This window comes from Lepisma saccharinum, chromosome 7 (genome assembly GCF_977018435.1).
Source record: "Lepisma saccharinum chromosome 7, izLepSacc3.1, whole genome shotgun sequence".
Classification (NCBI taxonomy): Eukaryota; Metazoa; Arthropoda; class Insecta; order Zygentoma; family Lepismatidae; genus Lepisma; species Lepisma saccharinum.
Window position 1 is genome coordinate 25,035,379 of NC_139235.1, and position 23,454 is coordinate 25,058,832.

General features: G+C 36.4%; 1 protein-coding gene across 1 annotated transcript; it reads left to right on the forward strand.

The window, feature by feature from the left end:
- The first annotated feature begins 9,425 nt into the window (after positions 1 to 9,425).
- Positions 9,426 to 22,323, forward strand: LOC145989779 (uncharacterized). Its single transcript, XM_083125108.1, has 4 exons — positions 9,426 to 9,609; positions 10,485 to 10,633; positions 12,187 to 12,335; positions 15,682 to 22,323. The coding sequence occupies exon 4, from the start codon at positions 16,187 to 16,189 to the stop codon at positions 20,444 to 20,446; it is 4,260 nt and encodes a 1,419-aa protein (XP_082981234.1). The 5' UTR covers positions 9,426 to 9,609; positions 10,485 to 10,633; positions 12,187 to 12,335; positions 15,682 to 16,186; the 3' UTR covers positions 20,447 to 22,323.
- The last annotated feature ends 1,131 nt before the right edge of the window (positions 22,324 to 23,454 follow it).

Consider the following 23,454-nt stretch of genomic DNA (forward strand, 5'->3'; position numbering starts at 1 on the left):
GCTTTTTTTTGTTAGTTTCAAAATTTTGGCTTGATGTTAGGTTTATTTTTTTTCACATGTAATGAGTGCAATTATTATTAACTTCTAAACTAAAGTATGGATTCCATACTCGAGAATACACCTCTTGTCGTCGTGTGGATCCAAGGCTACATTTTTATTTTATCCGTTGTAATCTCATGGTTTGAGCTTTGTATTCTATTATCCTCTCGAAGTATCCTCGACTGTGAAGAAAGGCAATCAATATAATCATGGAATGTTAGTTTGTTTTCCACGGTATCCTTGCACGTTCCTTTTGCTTTCTTCGTGACGCTATTATCTGTTCTGAATGTATACATCTTCGAACGCAAAAAAGCAAACTCAACAGTAATATCACCGTTACATTCATCTTTTAATTTGCCGGGAACCTTCTTGTTGCGGGAAGGAATTCCAAATCTGTTAGGTTGAGGGTAGGAAGAAGTGTCGAAATACCCAAGCATGGAAGAATGTTTAAGATCTTCGTAGAGGTTAGGTGTTTGTATGTTATAAATAAAACTATCGGTGTCCATGTACAAAATTGACACCTTATCATTATAGAAAGGTTTTATAATATTATAATGAAATTCGAACATGTACAGTTTTGACAAGTCGAGAACTGTTGCACCAATGTAAATAGGTTTTCTGAATTTTTTTCAATTTTATATCTAGATTAAAAAGTGTTAAATTCTCGTTGTAAGTTTTTCGCGATTTGAATCTATAATTAGATACCAATTTTCTACATTTATTGTTATCTGAAACCAAATTCATGTCTATATGCTTTCTGACGTTCTCCATTGTTTTTCCATAAACGGCATTATTCATTAGTTTATAAAAATCTTTATCTAACTCTAAAATGGCAGCAGTTCTGTATCTCGTGTTGGTCTCAATATAAGATTTTAACCATGGAGAGTGTTTGAACTTGAGAATTCTTCTCACATTTACTACCTGAACACCCTTCCCAATCAAAAACTGGAGATTCTTGTAGTGGACGACATATCTCTCTTTTCTCTCCAGAGTTAACATAAGCTTGCTTTGATTAGAATCAGGTGGACATTTAATTTCGGGAGCCAGAGGTAAATCGGAAAAAGTATCATGCAAATTATTTGGAAATTCAATATCTACCTCAATGAACAAACCAAATTCACGATCATCGAAATGATTAATATCAATTGAAATAGGATTTATCCACTCGAATCCTCCGTATGGAAGTTTTTGTATCATTGCGAAACCGTAGAGATTGTTTACGTCAGCGTAAAATATGTAATTCGATGGTCGATTTGCATCGTATTGATTGCCAGACATGTGAATATTGTTTGCCTTTACGTGTCTCTGCGAGCATTGAACCATCTCTCCACGTATCCCCCTTTCTATAAAAAGTAACATGTCCACGTCCGATATCAATTCCAACTTGATCCTGGTCTGGAGCAACATAGCAGACCACGCCAAACCAGGAGGACTGTAGAAGTATGCTGGATCTAATTTATAAATATTTATTGCTGTTTTTCTAAATACCTGAAAAAACATCAACAAGTATTGTTATGTCTAATTTGAGATATGCATCGTGATAATCGCCGAGAGTATTGCATCTCAATTCCTTCCATATTAATTTCGCATGTTCGTATTCTTCATTCGTAATTCCGTTTTCTTTCAGTTGACTGAAGAATTCTTTTTGAGGTGGGAGAGTGTCATCGTCAAATTTAGATTCATCGGTTACATATTCATAAGGATAAAAGCCTTTACGTTTAATCAGTTCTACGTGTATGTTGGGATACTAGCTTTTGTAATTTTAAATTGTTCGTCAGTAAGATTACTCGCTAAAGCATCGAGACTTGCCGATAGGAATCTAAAAGAATCTAGAAACCTCATCTCTATGATTTCATTCGTTGCTGGAATTTTAACTTTTTTACTTATAGAAATATAACGTTCTTCGTTTTGAGCAAGAATATCTACATTTTTAGCATATCGTATCCAAGATTTGTAATTAAAAAGTGGAAGTCGTAATTGGATCCATTATGAAACAATATTGGTACGAATTTAGGCTTCTGGATCTTGAGGTTGCAGGTATTACAGATTCCACTAACCCATTATGTACCAGCGTCCTATAAATAGGACAGTTGATTTCTTAATTTTTATTAAATATGAATCTAAGTTTATGAACAAGCAATTGTATTATTATTCAATTAAGCATATTAATAACTATGTTCATAAATAAAGATAACAATTTGGGTTGAGAACAGCATAAGTAAAAGTACAGTTAATTAAAGCAATATTGAGTACTATGTCATGCTATCAGTTTCATTCATCTAGTTTGCAAACAATATGCAGTGGACGTGTAAAAATGCTATATATAGCTTTGAAAGGGTCTCCATACGATTTATATGAAGAATATCTCAAACCCACGAGGTTTTTGTCTTTGTGGAATGGTAATGAAGTTTGCTGTCCTATTTATAGGACGCTGGAACTTAAAGGTATCAATTTCATCTTTTTCCTCACAGATGTCTCTAGCTTCGTTGCAACAGAAGACAAACGAGTAGCTGCGTATGCAAAGCCATTGTGATTTTTGCGTGTCAGGAGGTAACAGCTTGCATGTTACAGTGCTCGTTATCCATCATCTTAACTTTGCCGACATGTTTAGGAAGGGGTTTACAGCAAGTGAAATAAAGGATATTTTCCTTGATCCAGCTGTAGCTGACAACTCTGCAGAACTGAGTGTGGTGGTTCTGCCAACCGATAATAACAACGTCAGCAATGAAGATATTTTTGAAGATGATCAAATAAATGATGTGGAGGTTGCAGATGTTCCTGGTGAGTTACTTTTGCAAATTATACCAAATGAAGAAAACACGGAGTCTTCTTCTTTGAATGTGGTTGCAGCAAAAGTAGAAAGTTACGAGGGGGAATGAAGAAGAGGCAGCTATCAACATGTGCTGTAAATTGGAGGAAATGTGACCCAGTGTACACCAAATTGCAAGTTGAAGGTCTTTGTGCAGAATCACAGGCAGCCGATATGGAAACTACATTGGCAGGCAAATCTCCGCTTCAAGCTTTTGAAATGTTTTTCAATTGCGATGTTTTGAATTTGATTACTACACAGTCTGTGAAGTATGCAACAGAAATAAAAAAACGAATTGCAGTTTTCTCTATCAGTTGATGAGTTAAAGCGATTCTTAGGGATTCTGTTACTATCAGGCTATCACAAGGTGCCCAGTGAGAATCACTTTTGGTGTGAAGATGATGATTTATGTGTAGATATTGTGAGAAAGGCCATGCCAAGAAATAAGTATCTCAAAATTAAGAGTTTTATACACTTCAATGATAACAGCAAAGTGAACGAATTCAAAGATGATCGAGCTTTCAAAATCCGTCCACTATTGGATGCTGTGAATGAAAAATTCCGAAGGTGGGGCATATTCGGGAAATATTTGTCAGTGGATGAAATGATAGTGAAATATTATGGCCGCCATGGACTGAAGCAATTCATTCGGGGAAAACCAATTCGATTTGGATATAAGATGTGGGCTTTGTGTGGTGAAAGTGGATACTGCTTTAATTTTGACCTATATTGTGGCAAAGACATATCACACAATGAAAGAGAAGACTTAGTTTTGGGTTCCCGTGTTGTGCTCAATATGTTGGAACCAATTCAAGAGCCAAACAGCTACTGGGTATTTTTTGATAATTATTTACCAGCAGAGACTTCCTTGTGCACTTGCGAGACAAAGGCATTAGAGCTACAGGTACGTTGAGACAGAATCGCCTTAGTAAGTGTCCCTTGAAGGATTCAAAAGAATTGAGTAAAGATGCAAGGGGCACATTTGACTACTATTTTGATGTGGAAGGAGAGATACTATTTGTCAAGTGGAACGATAATAAATGTGTTGCTATCGGTACCAACTTTGATACTATTGAGCCACTGTGTCAAACATCACGATGGAGCAGAACAGCTAGAGCGAAAACTTCCATCCCTCAGCCACATAATGTAAAGACATATAATAAATACATGGGTGGCGTTGACCACCACGACTGGCTCGTAAGCAAATACAATGCTTCTGTTCAAGGTAAAAACTGGTATTGGTGTCTATTTACAAGAATGCTTGACATGGCAGTTATAAATTCGTGGATTGTGTACAGATAGGTATCACAATCAGGAATGGACTTGCTGGAATACAGAAGATCAATTGCAGTGGCATATTTGAAAGCAGGACAAGGACGTCCATCTGCATTTGGAAAACCCACGAAAACATCATCACAATCCACATTTCAAGATGTGAGGTATGATGGCATTGGACATTATGTTGTGCGAAGAGATAAACAAAGAAGGTGCCAAGGACTGAACTGCAAATTTAAACCCTTAACATTTTATGAGAAATGTCAGGTAATATTGTGCAAAGATTGTTTCACACCTTACCACACACAATAAGCAACCAGAGTTCCATATATGTATTGTTTCCTTTTCTTATTATTTGAAAATGTATGTGTATCGTGTGTATCAAATGTAATAATCAATAAACAGAGAAGTAGAAATACAACTTTTAACCAAGCTTTGAAACTTCTTATATCATCTTAGGTTATGTCAGAAAGGCATATGTTGAGTATGATACCCTATTGTACCAGCGTCTTATTTTTAGGACAGTTATTTATATGAAACTGGTAACAGGTAAATTTTTTATTGCTGCGTGGATCACTTTAAAACAACCCCCTTATCATATCCAATCAGAATTTCAGTCAATAAAACCAAAAGAAAAAGTGTGGTACTTAAAGGGCTAATGTAGTTTCCGGTGAAATGATTATGGTGAAATACTTTCCGATTCTCATCCGTGAAATGTTGATCACATACCGAACACGTTTCAATATTATTGTAAGATTGAAGTTCATCACTAGATAATGGAAGCATTGATTTCGATTGGCATAAGAGGCTGCCAATTTTCTCAACCTCCTCCACCATCTTTTTAAAAAAGAGTTCAATAACATTTGGTCCGCGATATATATATGGTTTATCTATCCTATCCTGCCAAACAACAACATATCCAAAACTATTTTGATCATGAAGCTGGTACGGTGTTGTGGAAGAAACTTCGGAATCCTGATCGCAATAAGACAATGGTTTGAGAAAAGCCTCAAAGTCTGCAATGATAATGGCCGGATGTTCCAACAAGGCCTTGTGGATTTTAAATTCTTCGAATTCATTTGCTTTGGGCATCAACATGCGAGCCGGTCTGTTGACTCCACAGTAGACTTTATGTTCAGCAAGTTTTTGTTTGGCAATTTCTTGATTTTGGAAATGTTGGTAATTACGTCGATCACGATCCTCGAATACTGTTAACACCTTGGACAAACTTCGATGTGTGGATGAAACTTGGTTGTTTGGCTTCTGACCAAGCGGGAGAGTGAACGAATTAGCGTGTAATGATGAACATCATCGTCAGCAATAAGAAGCAGATTGATTTCCACGGCTTCGTCATCAACAATATTAGTTATCCTAACGGGATGCACAAAATGCTTGACTGAAGTATACGAATATACATTTATAGCTAATCGTTTTCCTTCTCCATTTCGTACCCTGTTTTCAAACTTTGTTATGTCAGAAATAGCAACAGGGTATTCGATGCCTGTCATAGCATATTCAGTCTCATCGATATATTGTGTGTAATGACTAACCTGTTCCGGATGATTTGAACAATGAACCGGGTGAAGCGCTGCTAAAACGCACAACATAAAACACTTATTGTCAGTGTTATGAATATTCAGCACGGCTCTCTTATGCTGAATTTCTACTGAAAGTGGAACGTAACTGGAAGCAGAAAAAGGTGTAAATTTGTTTACATAAGCGATTAATCTGTGAGGACTTCCGCATTAAAACCAACCCGAACCCTCACCCTCAAACTCGTCGTGTTTTCTAATCAATTCACTAGTAAGATTAGAATAAAAAACATTCAAATTATCAATGTCTGCCAAATAAAGAACTTGGTTTTTCGTTTTGTGAAAAAAATATATATTTCTTGTACCATTTGTTTTCTCATATATACAGATTAGATCAACATATACTTTTATGGAGTTGTTTTCCAGTTTATTTTTCAAATTATTTATGATAGATGTTTTAATTTCACTCAAAAAACTAGAAATATCACAGCCAGGTTTCGAAGTAAAAGAAAAATCCAGGAGTTGGTTGTTGAATGCAGATCTAATCGGCTTTTGGTCATTAAACATCTTAATTTGTTTGGAAGTAGAAGCTTCAGCTTCAGGATGATCATTTTTTCTTTTCAATGTTCCATGTCCGGTTGATGCCTTGCAAATTTTCATGTGTTTACTTAAATTAGCAATGCTAATTATTTTTCCGCATTGAGGACAAGGCTTAGTAGGTAACAAACGATTTATTGTTGAACCTGTTTCGCTACATCTTGCCCTATGCTTGCTAATATTAGTTTTGGAGATTAATTTCCCACAAATAGCACATTTAATGAACTTGGTAGATGACATTTTTTTCAATATGCTTTAAGTAAATAACAATAAAACGCACAATCGACTCAAAATTCAATAATATAATTACAATAATTGATAGAATGTAACTTAAAAAACAATAGTTATATTTATAATAGAATTTTTCAGCTCAGGTATTTATATATAAATTTTCTCGGGAAAATACGAAAAACCAAAACGCACAATTAAGTCAAAATTCAATCTATGTGGAAAAAAACCCACTTAAATCACCTTCAAAATAAAATAAATATTTGTACTAAGTATAAAAAAATAATTAATAATTACGATAAAATTTTTAGCTATGTTATTTATACAGAATTTCCGGAGACAACAAGTAACATCTGATCACAAAAAAACTCAATCTGATCGAAATTACTATGAAAAAAATAACTTGATACACTTTTTAAACTTAAAAATAATAAAATAGTATGTAGCTTTAAAATAAGTTAAAAAACTTAGCTTTTATCAAAAATGAGGAGCACTGCAACAACACCTCCGTACTCTTCAAACACTCTCACAATACTGACTAATCTGTAATGCGAAAACTGTTTAAGTAGCCTAACCGCAAAACCATGTTGAAAAACAGAAGACACCACGTCAGATACAAGTCATTATAATATTACGTAATAACCTGTTTGCATAAACATGATACAACAAGTTACCTTCCGTGCTATTGTAATGTTGTGTAATATTATGTAATAAGCGTGATGCAATAGTTTACCCTTATAAAAATACACTAAAACAAAGCTTAATATGGGGGCATCACAATATTATGTAATGTTACGTAATTTAACTCGAAAGAAATTATGACACTCGTATCAAGTACGAGATGAAAAAATCACAGATTTGCAATAGTATAAAATCGATAAAAACATCGTCAAAATATGTTTACCATTGTGCTTAAATTAATAAAAATAATAGGCCTCGTACCAAGTATTGGTTTGAGGGAATCCAATTATACTACTCGTCTACAATACATATGCAGGTGCTTCTCTGTGCATAGAATAGACTTAGACGAAGATACTAAAAGACACCCTCTGCTATTGATTGAAATGGGATAGAATTATTACAGTATGTGAATAGAAAGTGATAGTAGAATATGATAACGTCTTTTAGTTACAATCTTTCCTTAGTCGGACCCTGGTGAAACTCACTTCCTACTGAACGGATTGGCCGATGGCTTTAATTTAAGTTGAACATGTTTTCGGCGAGATCTCTAGCGGAGTGGTTTACGCAATGAACTATGCACACAAGAACCCCAAGTTCGTGTCCTAGATGAAACCGGTATTATTATTCTGTTTGTATATTTTTTTAAGTCGTTTTTCAGCCACATTGTGCTGATTGCGGCTATAAGAATGATTGCTGAGTAGATGGAATGGATGAACCTTCATACAGAAGCAAGGACTTGAACCTGGATTTTTCGGTGGCAATGCTTTTGGCCACCGAGGTGGCTACATGCACTCCATCGATTATTTTGTCATTCATCATTTCTGCAAATTTCCCAAGACGTAGGAGAACAATGTAGGAAAGAAAGAACATAGGGATAGTAATACTAGGGACGTTCAATATATAAGTTTCCCTGTGCTATAAAATATTGTATAAAGCAATGCCATTAAAAGGAAGCACATGGTTGACAAGCGCCATTCTTCGTCTACAGGGAACAACAATCGATTCGTTATCAGACGTGAAGGCGCATGCGCTCAAGGGCGAAAAGTAAATGCTTATTCGGAAAACGCGGCTCCCGTCATAAGGAGTTCAGAAGCATGGATGCTAAGGGCGCTCTGCTTATGAACGTTTTGGAACGAGGAAGAACAATTAACGCTGACCGTTATTATCAAACATTGGATAAACTGAAAAACGCAATTCGACATAAGCGACCAGGTCTCCTGTCCGCTGGTGTCATTCTTCTTGACGATAACGCTCGCTCCAACTCAGCACTGCAAACACAACACAAAATTGAAGAATTGGGGTGGGAACGGCTGCCCCACCCTCCACACAGGCCCGATTTAGCGCCGAGTGATTTCCATCTTTTTCCGGTGTTAAAGTCTGAATTGCAAAGTTACCGTTTCGAAACAGATGAAGAAGTGAAGCGTAAAGTGAGAACAGTGCTCAATAGCCAGAGCCCTGATTTTCTTGCAAAGGGTATGGACAAATTGGTGCAACGGTGGGACAAATGCCTGAATCTCTATGGGGTTTATGTGGAGAAGTGAGGAAGGATCCTCCTACACATGTATGTATAGTTTTCTAATGTATCTTAAAAATATTTTTTTTACAGCATAGGGAAACTTATATATTGAACGACCCACGTAAGAACCACATATTCAAGAAAAAGTTGTTTCTTGTCCACGATGGTATCTTCGCTCAAAATCTTGCTCAGTTACTTTGAAACATACAACATTCTATTCTATCTTTATCCCTGTTATTTTACAAAGGGGGGCCAAATCCATTTTCGTAAGCGACTATGCATGCATGTCGCCATTTCTTTCTGGTCTGGCACATGCTGTCAACACCCCCCCACCCCCATTGGATCTGCCTATGAACACTCCCGTCCCGCACAGACAGACAAACAAAGTTTGTAATACATTTACAACACAACACAGAGGCCTAATACGTAACATACACTAATAGCATATGTCCTTCTGTGAACACGTTATAAGGTCAGGTTATTTGTAAATTATTTGTTGTTTTAGCTGTTTTTCGAACGTTACTAGCGAGTTAACAAGCCATTAATATCTCAGAAAAAATACATGTATCGCCCAATGATAGTGCATTTAATGCCGATAAGATAAGCTTCTGACATTCTGTAGGATTACAGTATTAATCTCATGAAACTGATAACGAGTTGATAGTGTGAAGTGCGCGTAGGTTATCTCTTCCTCAAGATCAAGTATTTTTATATTTAAGTGTTTGTCATTAGCCTAGAGTATTTTGAAATGGAAAAGTTGTTCTAGGATCGTTTGTGGGTGTTGCAGCGACCATAGAAGCAACCACAAGATTATCGTCTCGTTGGAAAAGGAAGAGTTGGGATTCTATGTCCCAGGAGTCACATCGTCCTCGAGAGGAACTACAACTTCATCACAGAAAGAGAAAACAAAGAAACTGCATGGAAATAAACAGGTAATTTCCTTAAATAATCAATTTCTGGTGGTTTATGGTATTATTTGCCCTTCTATTAATAAACATTTAGTTATTGGAAAATAATCAATAAGAGCAGTTTTTTTACTTCTTGATAATGTAGGCCAACTAAAAAATAATTTTATCCGAATGTCCTCTGCGACAATATCTTCTGCTTAGAAGTGGTGAATATTGCCAATCGTTAACGGCCATGACTGTTATGGCTACTCTGTGAAAACTTTCACTCAGTGATATTTATACTCGTACATAAACGTGTTGTATTTAGGTACAATTTGCGAAGATGGGGATGAGTGATGAAATGTTGAAATTGAGGAATGGACATTCACAAGCGGGATTCGAACCCTGAAATTTTGGCGTGGCAGCGCGATGTGCTAACCACTCGGCCACAGGGTCCGGCGTAAGGCAAGTCGAGAGATATATTTCGAATGCATGAGGCATCTTACTCTTGGCGAAGGGAAGGTCAAGAAAACGTGGTAATATCGGAAAGATTTCATGTTGTAAAAACGGGAGACAAACAACATGTTTTTTATGCATCTTAACTTCAATTAACTCTTGCAGAAAGTATTTTTTGTTCAATCCAGAGTTGTGAATATCATGTCCAAAACACATTTTAAGGTTTCTATTGGTCTAACTTTGTACATCGGAAAAAGGGGGAGGGGTAAATGAGGGAAGAAATCGGAAAAATCAACAACTGTATGTTAGGACTCAACAAAAATACACTCTTGTCGGCTTCCCTCTATTTGTTAGCGCTCAAAATATATATTTTCACTCCTTTACAATAGATAAGACCATAGCCAACCTAGCCTCGTTTTTCTGAATCCTTCGGCCTTCACGTTTCATTGAACTTTTCCTCCTAGGTGTTCCAACGTCCAAGCAAGCTACTCAGGGATTATCGCCTGGTAGAAAAGGGAAGAAATTACGCATTACGAGATCCACAGAGTCCAGCAGAATAACTACAAGTTTATCACAACGAGGGAAAACAAAGAAACTGCATGGGAATTCCAAGGTAATTTCCTCAAATAATATGCTGAATTTTGAGCAGTTTATTTTATAATTGGCCCTTTTCTTATTATACATTATTAAAGCTTACATGGGAACTTAACCTATGGAAGCTATTTTAGTTTAGTTCTGAATACTGTAAGCCAACCAAAATGTGTTTCTAAAACGAGGCTTTGTGTAAATATATTTTCTGCATAAAAGTGGTAAAATTTGGATTACTATTATGACTATGCGATGAAACAATTCATGCAATGATCTGATTCTATGGACATATTGTATACAGATGGACGCAATAAAGGACAATTAAAACACGCGTTATGTCGAAGAAAATAATATGAAAGAACCATTCCCTGAAATGACTACATACATCTACAAACCAAAAAAATAACAGAAATGCTTCGTGAAAGCTGTAAAGGAAGAGCATCAATCGTCCTAACTGGTTTCAGAAAGGATAATATATTGCATTACAGAGACTATCGATACCTCTTTGAAAATGGGGGGCAAATCTGGAAGTGGTGTACAGCCTAGGGGCCACACGTCCACGAGAGGGCGCACAAAACTGAGACGCTGAAGGGGTAGAAGTGAGAGAGAACGTCGACTATTAAAATTACTTAATATTGTGATAATAGCAAATAAAACAACATGTTAAATCCTTTTACTTTCTTATTTCATGAAGGAAGATAAAAGGAAGATGTTTTCAGCTTTTGAATAACTTCTTACGTGAATTATTCGTCTTATAATGTATTCATATAATAGTATTAATGAAGAACATTCAACAGTGATTTTCCCACATCTTGACATTGGTCTGAATTATTTTGAGCATTTCATCATCAAATACCAGAGGAGAGCTGTCATTCAGAGTTCTAAAAAATATAACTGCCCTCAGATATACAGCGTCGGATAGCTGTTGGGTATCCTCAGAAAGAATGCTGATGTCCTGCAAGAAATTGACTTTGAATCTCTCATTCATCAGTTGGCTGCCATGGTAGCCAGATACAGCTTTAGGAGAGTGTTCTCTTGTTGAATCTAAGTGTATGTATTATCAAAGTTTAATCAATAATTTTTGTCAAAAGTGTCTATATTTTAAAGTTTACAAGTGTTATTAATACAGAGTATGCAATAAGTGGAAGTGAATGACCATGATGACAAAATTGTTAATCATAGTAATATTAATAATATTATTAATAATATAGTCGGCAGGGTCCAAAACATAGGATGGCATAGAGAACAAATCTTATAATCACCCCGATGTGGAATACCGCATGAAGAAGGGAAGGTCAAGTAATAGTGAAAATATTAATAAGATTTTATGTTGTAATGTGGAGCGACACACAGCTTTTTGATATGGCTCTTAATTTTAAATATTTTTTGGAGGAAACATTTTTGTTTATTCGTCGACTGTGGACAGGGTGCTAAAACACAATCTGTGATTTCTATTGGCCTAATGTGGTAAATTGATAATATGCCAAATAAGTTTTCACTTTTTTACAACAGACAAAAGTCTCACCTCCATGTCCTCAATCATTCAGGCTTCAGTTTCATTAGAAACTTTCCTCTCAGGTGTTGCTGTTACAGCGTCCGGAGAATCAACCACAAAATTATGGACACGTAGAAGAAGGAAGATTTTGGATTGCGAAGAATCCACAGCGTCCAGCAGAGTAACTACGCGTCAACGAGGGAATAATAAGAAACTGCGTGGAAATTCCCAGGTAACTTCCTCAAATAATCATATGGCTAATTTCGAGCGGTTTAGGGCAGTGACCCTATACACAAGCCGAGAATCCACCTTGAAGGATATTACAGTTCATGTGACCAACAAGCATGGGCGCCGGCAGAATTACTTGTAGGGCTGTGCACCCAGATTATATTCATATTTCTGATAACATCGAGTATCTTAAAATGACTTCTTTTACGCATACTTAAACATACTTCATAGGCTAATTGGGGGAAATTGCCCCACATCATCATGGACGTCCGCTGAATGCCTCCACGGAGAGGCAAGAAACACATTTTTCCAGGGGATCAACGAGGCATATTACCCCGATAATATTGTTACCCTTTCAAAAAAATCACTTGACACTAAAATTATAGCGTTTCTGCATCCACATTGTAATAATTAATGTAAATTACCGTGACTGAAATCAAAGTATAGGTTGACATCCTTGCCCCCCTCCCCTATAGACGCACAAGCCAGTATATTACTATATCATCACATACAAGTTTAGTGTAGATGAATTTTATCGCCGTTATTAAACGATATTATACTCTAAAAAAAGATTAAGTATTTTCAAACCAATGACATTTCAAAGCAACTACTGTGGAAAGTTATTTCCATTTATGTTCTCTGGCAAATTTCTTGTTATTAAAACTCTCACATGCCTAATTCAACAGTTATGCTACCTATATGTTCCTTCATACCCATCAATAAAACTAAAACAGTGAGATGAAATGAGGTTTTCCATTCCCGCGTGAACTTTCATCTAGGCTTTGCCCCCCCCCCCCCAAACTTTAATCAGAGGGCCTGCACACGGCTATAACAGAAGGTCGATTATTAGCAGCAACAATGTTCTTTCCAACAAACTGACTGTACCTACTATAAAAGCTCATTACAGAAGAAGATTACACAATCTCCAATAATACTGCAGACTTATCATCTTGCAAAAAGTGGTAAGGATTCTCGAAATATTCAGGATTAGATATTTACGCGTACCTCAAGGGGGAAAGCATCAGTCTTTACGGTATTTTTGCAGAAGCTACATAAACGACAGGTAAGATTATGCTTTTTAACCTATTGGATCCATTCCTCTGTACATAGAAGTAAAGGCATCTGCTTAGTTGTTATTAAGGGTGGCCTCAAAAGTTTTATGCTTTGACCATACATGGCGATGATATCGGCAATATTTTTTCCTACTTTAGTACATCTTCCATAAACACACATGTAAATAGCAAGTCATTCTCTCAAATACGTTCCTTAATACAGCAATCTGAAGCAGATGCGTTGTGTGTATTCCTTAAAATGGATAAAGTTGGATATAGTGGTAAAATTCTTTGAATGAATGTGTAACACCAAGTTGATAAAACTTTTTTGGACTCTTCTTCTCTTGAAAGAAATAAAAAGGAGCTTCTGAATATAAATGTTGTTAAGGACGTCTAAAGACTGCAACAAGAACAGGAACCATAGAACAAATTCACGATATCACTCTTTAGACAAGCAATATAATGTGCTTGAAATTGCTCAAGCTACAGATACATCGTAAGAACTTGCAGGATATATTTTGCATGAAGCATTGGACATGAGAAAGCTTTGAGCAAGATGGGTGTAACACATGATAACGGCAGATCAATGACCCGTTCGTATGAAAATATATAAGCAGCTTTAATAAGAATAAAACTCACTTTGTACATAGTTCGAGTTATAACTATTGATGATTCCTGGATTGCTCATTTCTCACCGGAATTGAAACAGCAGTCAAAAAAGTGCACAAATCAAGATTGTTCAGCCTTAAAAAGGACAAAGTAGGTTCCAGAAGGAGGATGGATTGTGGGTTCGGTTTCTTGTGATGTTAAAGGGTATTTATTTTTTGATTATCTTCAAACCACTGGATAAAAAATTCTTAATTAAAGAACCGGTGTGCAGAAGGAAGGAAAGGTTTCATCAAGACAATTCACCTGTCCACAAAAGTAATTAATGCGTTTGACGAATGGATTATTGGAAGATCCACGCTACCACTCAGATTTGGCTCCGCCCTACTTATGTCTCTCTCCAAAACACAAACTGTTCATCACTGGTCAGCGTCTCTCATCGAATCAAGACACGATGCTACAGAGGGATATTTTTCAGATTTTATGGAAAACCAATTCAGGAACGGGAATATGGTGTCGGAGCATCGCTGAGATATATGTATTGATCTGAAGGGAGAATATGTTGGGTAAATTATAATTTAGTAATTTAATTGTTCGTTCGAGAACGTTCTAGATCACTCTTTTAAGTATCTCATTCTATCTAGGCCAAGCTGTGGTGGTTACTACATATTTGAAAAGAAATAGAATTTTGATAGAGGCGTATTATGCTTCTATGTCCCGAAACGAAGAAACTATTATTCCTTGTCTCTGGGGGAGGACCGTAATATCGTGTCTAATTGGATCAGGTTAGAGGGATGCTTACTGATAAAGGCACGTTATATTATAAATGCTCTGAAATGTAACAACATACAAGTTACATGTTTGCTTCAAAAATATAAGGAAAACCGTCACTCTACTCCATTCCACCATTATCCGAAGTCTTTGGACCCCTCGATTGAAGAGTCGTAACGTCGTTCTCTTGTAATCAAGGGGTTCCAGGTTCGATATTATATGGAGGCACATAGTGGTTCGGATTCCATTTTAAACTGTAGGTCCAGTCCCGTTAAGCCTATATGTGGATAAAGTGTACTTAAAACAAAAACTAAAACTCAAGACAGCTCATTTCACAGCCGTGTGTTAGTTGAGTCGAGTTGTTTTATCTCTTCAAAATGGGTATCGATGCATCAACGGAGAGGTGTCAAAAGGAAGCATGTTCCTGTCAAGGACAAAAGGTTTAACCTTGTTCACTGATCGCAAGTGCATGTTTACAGACAAAATACACAAGACTTTACTTACATCATTGATTGATTGATTTAGTTTATTTTACTTCGCTTGTGGGCCAACTTTGGCTAATTGCGAAGATGGGGATGAGTCGTGATATGATGAAGTTAACGAATAACAACCATGCCCACGCCCGGATTCGATCCCCGGACCCCTGGGGTCATGCTAACCACTCCGCCACGGAGGCCGGCATTACTGACATCATGACACACACTACTAATCGTAGTATAATCTCTTATTGCTCGATCGAGTTGGTAAATTATAAACTAAAATTGGTCATTAGATTTTTTCCATTCTAAGAGAGTAGCAGGGTTCAAAGCAATCTTTGATTACTAATGACATCATGTTACATAAAAACCTTTCGTTTTATGAGCTGATTCACATTTGGCAATTGATCATTTAAATTATTTGTTTCCTCTCTCTCTATTCTAGATTACACTTCCGTAGAAGATGGTCATCAGGACAGGCAATTGTTTCTGAGATAGTTTAACCGCCACATTAAGAAATACGGCAATGCTTCACTTCCTTCTCGAAAGTCGAGTGCGCAAACAAACCCCATTGTTCATTTTGTACGCACGTCTTCACTTATTTCCAACACCAAATGATGGCATAGAATCTAGGATGGCGCATAATGTATGACTCTTTTTCAAAATAAAAAATGAACAAATGTGACTGACGGTATAGGTTTACACATGAAAAAAAAAACACTGCATGACTTGAGAATATACACAATAAAACATATTTGAATGGTTTTCACGTAGTCGAAGGAATCGATTTTGTCCATAAGCAATATAATAACGACGACGAATAATTGAATGTCGCTGTGTATGTGTGATCACTTTTTTGTCACCAAATTATCAGTTCAGAACAACCATTGAATCGTTTAACATATATATATATATATATATATATATAACTACCAGGTGAGACTGCCGAAATGGGAACGCTATGTACAAAGTTGAAGGGTGCAACAAAAAACACGAAGGTAATATATGAAGAAACAACAGCGAATGATTTACCTGAAGCCAAGGGAAAAGAGCCTGTGAATGAGAAACATCAAATAACATATAACAAGAAGTCAGGGACTGCAGGAATGAGTGGCCAACTCTACGAAATCTATACAGCGATGTATTTTTTGCTTCAAGGAAAGAAGCTGTGTGAGGAGAACAAGATCAACGACTTCCACCTAGCTACAAACATGCAAGAGGCAGGCAATCTTGATGACGTGGTTTTCAGGTGCAGCTACATTGACCAGACTGGAGCAGAGAGAACAAAACTCATGTTCATACAAGCAAAGCACAGAGACAACCCTCAGAAGAGTATCCTTACCTTAGAGAAAATACTTTCGGAGGATTGTAGTAAGAGCGGTTGGTTGGATACGTACTTCACTGCCTACAAGAAGATTAAAAATTGCTTTACAGAATTAAAAACTGATCCAATATTTGGATGTAATTTTGAAGAATGTGAGTTGATCTTTTTCACTAATGCCACATGTAGTTTGAGTGAGAGTGATACGAATGTAGAGAAGCTTAAACTTCCTCAAGACGACATGCTAAACATAGGGAAGGATAACTACTATTACAAACTCAAGTTAGGTGGAAATAATGACATACGAATTGTGCACTGTCTGAATAATTCATATAGCTACAAAATTCTAGCCAAACATTTAGCAGAATGTCTCCATTCTGACGAGTGTGCGGATGAGGATATTACAATGAATTTTTATTTCAATAAACTATCCAAGGAAGTAATTGAAAATACAGAAAAAGGGAAAGCCAAATTCAGAGAGAGTTTTCTCAATGAAAAGGACAACACTTTCAGAAGAATGCTTTTGGAGGAAATTCGAAATAAAGAAGAGTTCTCAGGACTCCCAGAAGGGGATTTGATATCAATACTGGCTGAAAAGAATTTTAATCTTCCAAAGAATTTCTGCAGTCTCAAAGCTAAAAATTCAAGAGAAATAGAAGACTTCTTGAGGAGATTTAAGATTTTCGTCAACCAGCCAAATGAGAGGGACTTAAGAGAAATCATAATGAAGGAAATACAGACAAAGTTCGCACTAGAAAAAAGTGATGTAGAAATAGTTTTTCTTCAAGTAAAGTCGGAAGTTGAGAATTGGTGGAGACACGAGAATTATTTCCTAACGGAAAGTAATACATATTATGAGGAATCAGCAAGGGTTTCAATTTGGTTTGACGTAAGGGATCCAGTGGAAATGTTTACAGGGAGGCAAGGAGATTTACGAAAATTACACGAAATTTTGCAAAGGAACCAAGGGGATGATAAAATGACTGTTATATCTCAAATTACTTCAATTAGTGGATTAGGCGGAATAGGAAAGAGTGAGTTAGCAAGGAAATATATTCAAGTATATTCAGAAAGCTACGAAAATAACATTATGTGGATCAATGCTGAAAATTATGAGACAATTTGTGAATCATTTCGTAGACTCGCACAAAGCAAGTTGAGAATTTGCACAGAAACAATGGAAGGAAAGCCTAGAGAAATCCAAAGTATAGTGAGAGAGGTATTCTTTTTTTTCACAAAGAGAAAATGTCTTTTCGTGTTCGACAACGCTGAAAAATACAGGAGTGAAAGAGATGGGGATGAAGGTATTGCCACATTTATTCCATCATTACCCCAAAATTCGGAGAGACCATACATTCTTATCACGTCTCGAAATCATGAATGGGGAAACATAGAAGTTCTGTCTTTAGGCACTTTCACTGAAAAAGAAGCAGGAGAACTCATAAGAAAAGCTCTGAATTTAGAGGATTCGGAAGAACCTGAAGTCAAGATGTTAGCTGAGACTTTGCAGTATTTCCCCTTGGCTCTGCAGCAAGCTGTTGCGTACATAAGAGAGACAAACAAGATATTACAGATCATGGGGTCGAAGTTCTCCATCATAAATTACATGGACCGGTATGAGCAAGAAAGTGAAAAACTACTCAGTTATAACTTTCCCGATGATTCGTCTGATTTGTACACGAGAACAACTTTTACAACCTGGACAATAACCACTGACAAAATTCAAGAAAATTTTGAATACGGTGAGGAAGCAATTTTGATTCTACGTATTATTGCATACTTATATGGAAAGAGTATTCCTGCAGAAATATTCAGAGAGAATGGACAATCAGAGGTAAACGACGAACGCGTGGGTAATATATTACGCATACTTATGCAACACTCATTGATTGATATCAAAGACGGTTTTGTTAACGTTCACAAATTAGTGCAGAAAGTTACGCAGATCAATACAAGAAATGAAGAAAAGGAGCTGCTTATTACCCTTAAGGCATTTCATTTACTTAAGAGAAGCGCACTGTCCTGTGATGACTCAGTTGCCAAGATCGAACGGTTAGTACCTCACTTAGAAGCATTCCTTGCCCATACAGATGATATGATACCTAGGGATAGCTATGCCGAAGACAATATTCAACAATTCTACGTTAGGAATCTATTAGTTGAACTGGGATGGATGTATAATATCATTGGAAAACCAAAAAGACAAAATCAGTTATTACGTCGGCTATTGGAAATACAAGAGAAAGATTACGGTGCCGATCATTTTCAAGTTGCTAATACTCTTGTGAACTTAGGTAATACCTACAGAGAAATGGGAGAACCTCTGGAAGCAAAGAAATTACTTGAGAGGGCATTGGAAATACAAGAGAATCATTACGGTGCCGATCATTTGATAGTTGCTACTACTCTTGTGAACTTAGGTAATGCCGTCATAGATACGCTTGAAACTCTGGAAGGAAAGAAATTACTTGAGAGGGCATTGGAAATACAAGAGAAACATTACGATGACGAACATTTTGAAATTGCTACTACTCTTGGGAGCTTAGGTTGTGCCTACGGAGCTTTAGGAGAACCTCTGGAAGCAACGAAATTACTTGAGAGGGCATTGGAAATAAGAGAGAAACATTACGGTGCCGATCATTTGATAGTTGCTACTACTCTTGTGAACTTAAGTAATGCATACAGAGATATGCATGAAACTCTGGAACAAGATAAATTAATTGAAAGGGTATTGGAAATACGAGAAAAACATTACGGTGACGATCATTTTAAAGTTGCTCCTACTCTTGTGAACTTAGACAATGTCTGCGGCTATATGGGAGAACCTCTGGAAAGAAAGAAATTACTTGAAAGGACATTGGAAATACAAGAGAAACATTACGGTGCCGATCATTTTCAAGTTGCTACTACTCTTGTGAACTTAGGCAATGTCTACGGAGATATGGGAAAACCTCTGGAAGCAAAGGAATTACTTGAGAGGGCATTGGAAATAAGAGAGAAACATTACGGTGCCGATCATTTTCAAGTTGCTACTACTCTTTGGGACTTAAGTAAACTATACGCAGATATGGGAGAACCTCTGGAAGAAATGAAAGTACTTGAGAGGGCATTGGAAATAGAAGAGAAACATTACGGTGCCGATCATTTTCAAGTTGCTAATACTCTCGGGAACTTAGGTAATGCCTACAGAGATATGGGAGAACCTCTGGAAGCAAAGAAATTATTTGAGAGGGCATTGGAAATAGAAGAGAAACATTACGGTGCCGATCATTTTCAAGTTGCTAATACTCTTGGGAACTTAGGTTGTGCCTACGGAGATATGGGAGAATTTCTGGAAGCAAAGAAATTACTTGAGAAGGCATTGGAAATACACGAGAAACATTACGGTGCCGAGCATTTTAAAGTTGCTTATACTCTTGTGAACTTAAGTAATGCCTACAGATGTATGGGAGAACCTCTAAAAGCAAAGAAATTACTTGAGAGGGCATTGGAAATAAATGAGAAACATTACGGTGCCGATCATTTTCAAGTTGCTAATACTCTCGGGAACTTAGGTAATGCCTACAGAGATATGGGAGAACCTCTGGAAGCAGAGAAATTATTTGAGAGGGCATTGGAAATAGAAGAGAAATATTACGGTGCCGATCATTTTCAAGTTGCTACTACTCTTATGAACTTAGGTTATGCCTACGAAGATATGGGAGAACTTCTGGAAGCAAGGAAATTACTTGATAGGGCAATGGAAATACAAGAGAAACATTATGGTGCCGATCACTTTCAACTTGCTATTACTCTCGTGGACTTAGGTAATGACTGCGGAGATTTAGGTGATCCTCAGGAAAGAGATAAATTACTCGAGAGTGCATTCGAAACAGAAGAGAAACATTGAATAGAAATGAAAAAAACAAGGATTCTGCTTTGGCCAGGATTCTGAGTGTTTTTTTTTCCAGCATGCAAACAAGGCTTAATACTCTTATCACAAGAATGTTTGAGTTTTGTTGTAGTGTTTGAGGAACATCTTTACAGACGTACTATTACTACTCTTTAGGGAGGCAGAAACTAGAAGCAGTCTGTTACCAGAATATCCCTCTACCCAGTGTAATCTGACTTTTTTAGTGCTATCTGTGCATGGCCTATAGGCTCCATCTCCTATAGGGTTCCCCTTTGCTACTGGCCTACCTCTGATGCATGTTTATTTACGTTTCAATGGTTACTATAAAATAAGGTAATAATCTAAAATGACAAGAAGGGAATTATCAAGATCAGAACCCGTGTTCCGCAAATAGATTTCCCGAGTTTTTCTTATCCAGTACAGGCAAGGAATTCCAAGCGATCATATTTAAAAGAGGATAATTCTTGATATTTCCTGCACTATTAATCTCTAAAATTTTTTGCCATTTATAGGTTTTATTCCAGAAGTACAATACCAATTATTTGAAGTGAAAATAGTGTGTTCAATTAGAGATTTTCACCTCATTGTGACATTTTTCGGATTATTTCCCGTTCCCAAAATTTTCCGACCTGGTCGGGAGATGGAGACTTTTTTTTTAGTACTGAACCGTCATTATTATTAATATTTCTTTCTGAATTATGTGCCGACCATAATTTTTCCCTCCAGCATGATATGTTGCAAGTGAGGATTTCTTTCAGTCGAGATACACTAAAGCATCATTTGATGCGTTTCTGGTGGACCTTCCTGCAACTTTTTCCATGATGCACTTAAACATTTCATCTAAGCTACATAATGACTGAAGCTCAGACCATATAAATAGTGCAACACATATTTTAAATAGGCTTCTGTTAATGTTTTTTAGGAAAAATAATAACTTGTGTTCTACTTTCTCTTTTACCTTGTGTTCTGTGAGATAGCTGTAAAATGTTGGTGTAGTTACTTTTCATGTTCATTTCTTATTTTGGATATTTTACTGTATATTTTTAAGGCTTGTATGGCATACTGGCATGTATGTGTACATTTTGCTAGTTTTTAATGTATATAAATTCTCAGTATACTCATAACATATCTGAAAAGCTTTCTGGTGTGATGCTGAAATATAATTTAAATTAACGTCTGATATATATATATATATATATATATATATATATATATATATATATATTGTACTTGCGTTTCAAATTATTTTATATTAATTATAAAAACATAACTGTGCAATGTGTTACTGTACAACTAAGAAATAATTTTGTATTTTCTGATTGTAGCTGTGTGAACTTACTGTTTTTCGTAATCGTGTGACGTGTTTTCTTTTGGTGTTGCTTAATGAAATATACGTATATTGCCAATGAGTAGATGTAGTATGGTAACATGTTAGTGGAAGAGAATTTAACATGACTTTTGTGAACTCTTGATGTAAGAGAGTTGCTGAAAACTAATGTAAGCCATACATATATTTTATACTTTTATATAATCGAATATATTTAGATGAAGATGTGTAAAATATTTGACCCGAGCTTGAGAAATGAATAATTCTGTGAATGTTAAAAAAAATAGTTTTCATGTTCGTCCTTTGAGTCTGCTATAGGATAAAAAATAACTCCATATTTCATACATCTCACTTGTGGATTTATTGACTGATTTGCTATATTTTACTTCGCCTTTTGTGCCACTTTTGGCTAAATTGCGAAGATGAGGTTGAGCGATGATATGATGAAATTGATAAATGAACACTCACAAACATCAATGCCCAGGCCAGGATTCGAACCTTGGACGCCTGGCGTCGCAGCGCGATGTACGAACCACTCCGCCACTAGGCCGGCTCATTTGTGTGAAGAGTAGAAGACATAATCAATAACAGTACACTCTACCCGGTCCCATCTATCCCTCAGGCAGACGAACGAAAACAAATCTTTGCTGAGCAAGTAGTGATGAAAGACGGCTCCACCAACGAACACTCGATTTCCTTTCCTTCTTTGACGCTATACGCGGTCGTGCTCTAGTGATAGCTGGGACAGGGTATAATTGGTAGTACTGTAAATATAATATTGTTGTAAATATAATACTGCATACAAGGATGATTTCTTTTGATTTATATATTTGTCTTTACCAGACGTTGTTCTACAAAAGACGTCCCAAAACTCTAATTTTTAACAGACCATGTTTCCTTTTTAAAATCCACTTTTTTGTTAAAATACGAAGTATATTATTATAGCCTACTATTCAATAATGAACAAAATATGCCTACAAGGTGTCACATTTTTTTTTAGATTTTCAGAATTTTGGATATTTGGCCTGTTTCTTCTTCGTTTTTGTTCGTTACTTTGAGTGACTCCATGTGAGTGATGTTCTTATAGCAACCAAATTTTCACATACAGTGAAGGGCCAAAATATGTTGTGGGTGGCACTTTTTATCGTGTTCACTAACAGAGTCTCTGGTGTCAGAATCATGTTCTCCTTGGAAATGCCTTGTTCATTTTCATTTGATTATATTGTAGTAGGATGCACTATGTACCTCAGCTCCTAGTGTGTTCAAATATTCTCCGAATGGTCTCTGAATGCTTTCTCGATTCATCTCTCTCTCAGTAAGCTGAGATTTGCAGGAAATTTTTACAAGTCCATCTTCCACAAAATTAATGTTGTTCTTGCCTTATGAGGAACACGTTTGGCATGCATTAAACAACGTTCAGTTTATCATCAGAAAAAAATATTTCAGGATGGAAAATTTTTATACTTTCATGAAACTTCGCTGCAGAAATGGATGATCAGCAATTTTTTCTCTCCAATGCAGATCAGTTAGCATCGGATGTTAATTGTACGTTATCCATTTCATAGTGCTTTTAACTATGCTTATTTTAACACAACGTTTCCAGAGAGTACCTCTACTCTCGTCTTCACGTGAACAAATTTCCATTTGCCGGTGGTCCGGATCGAACCTACTACAGACT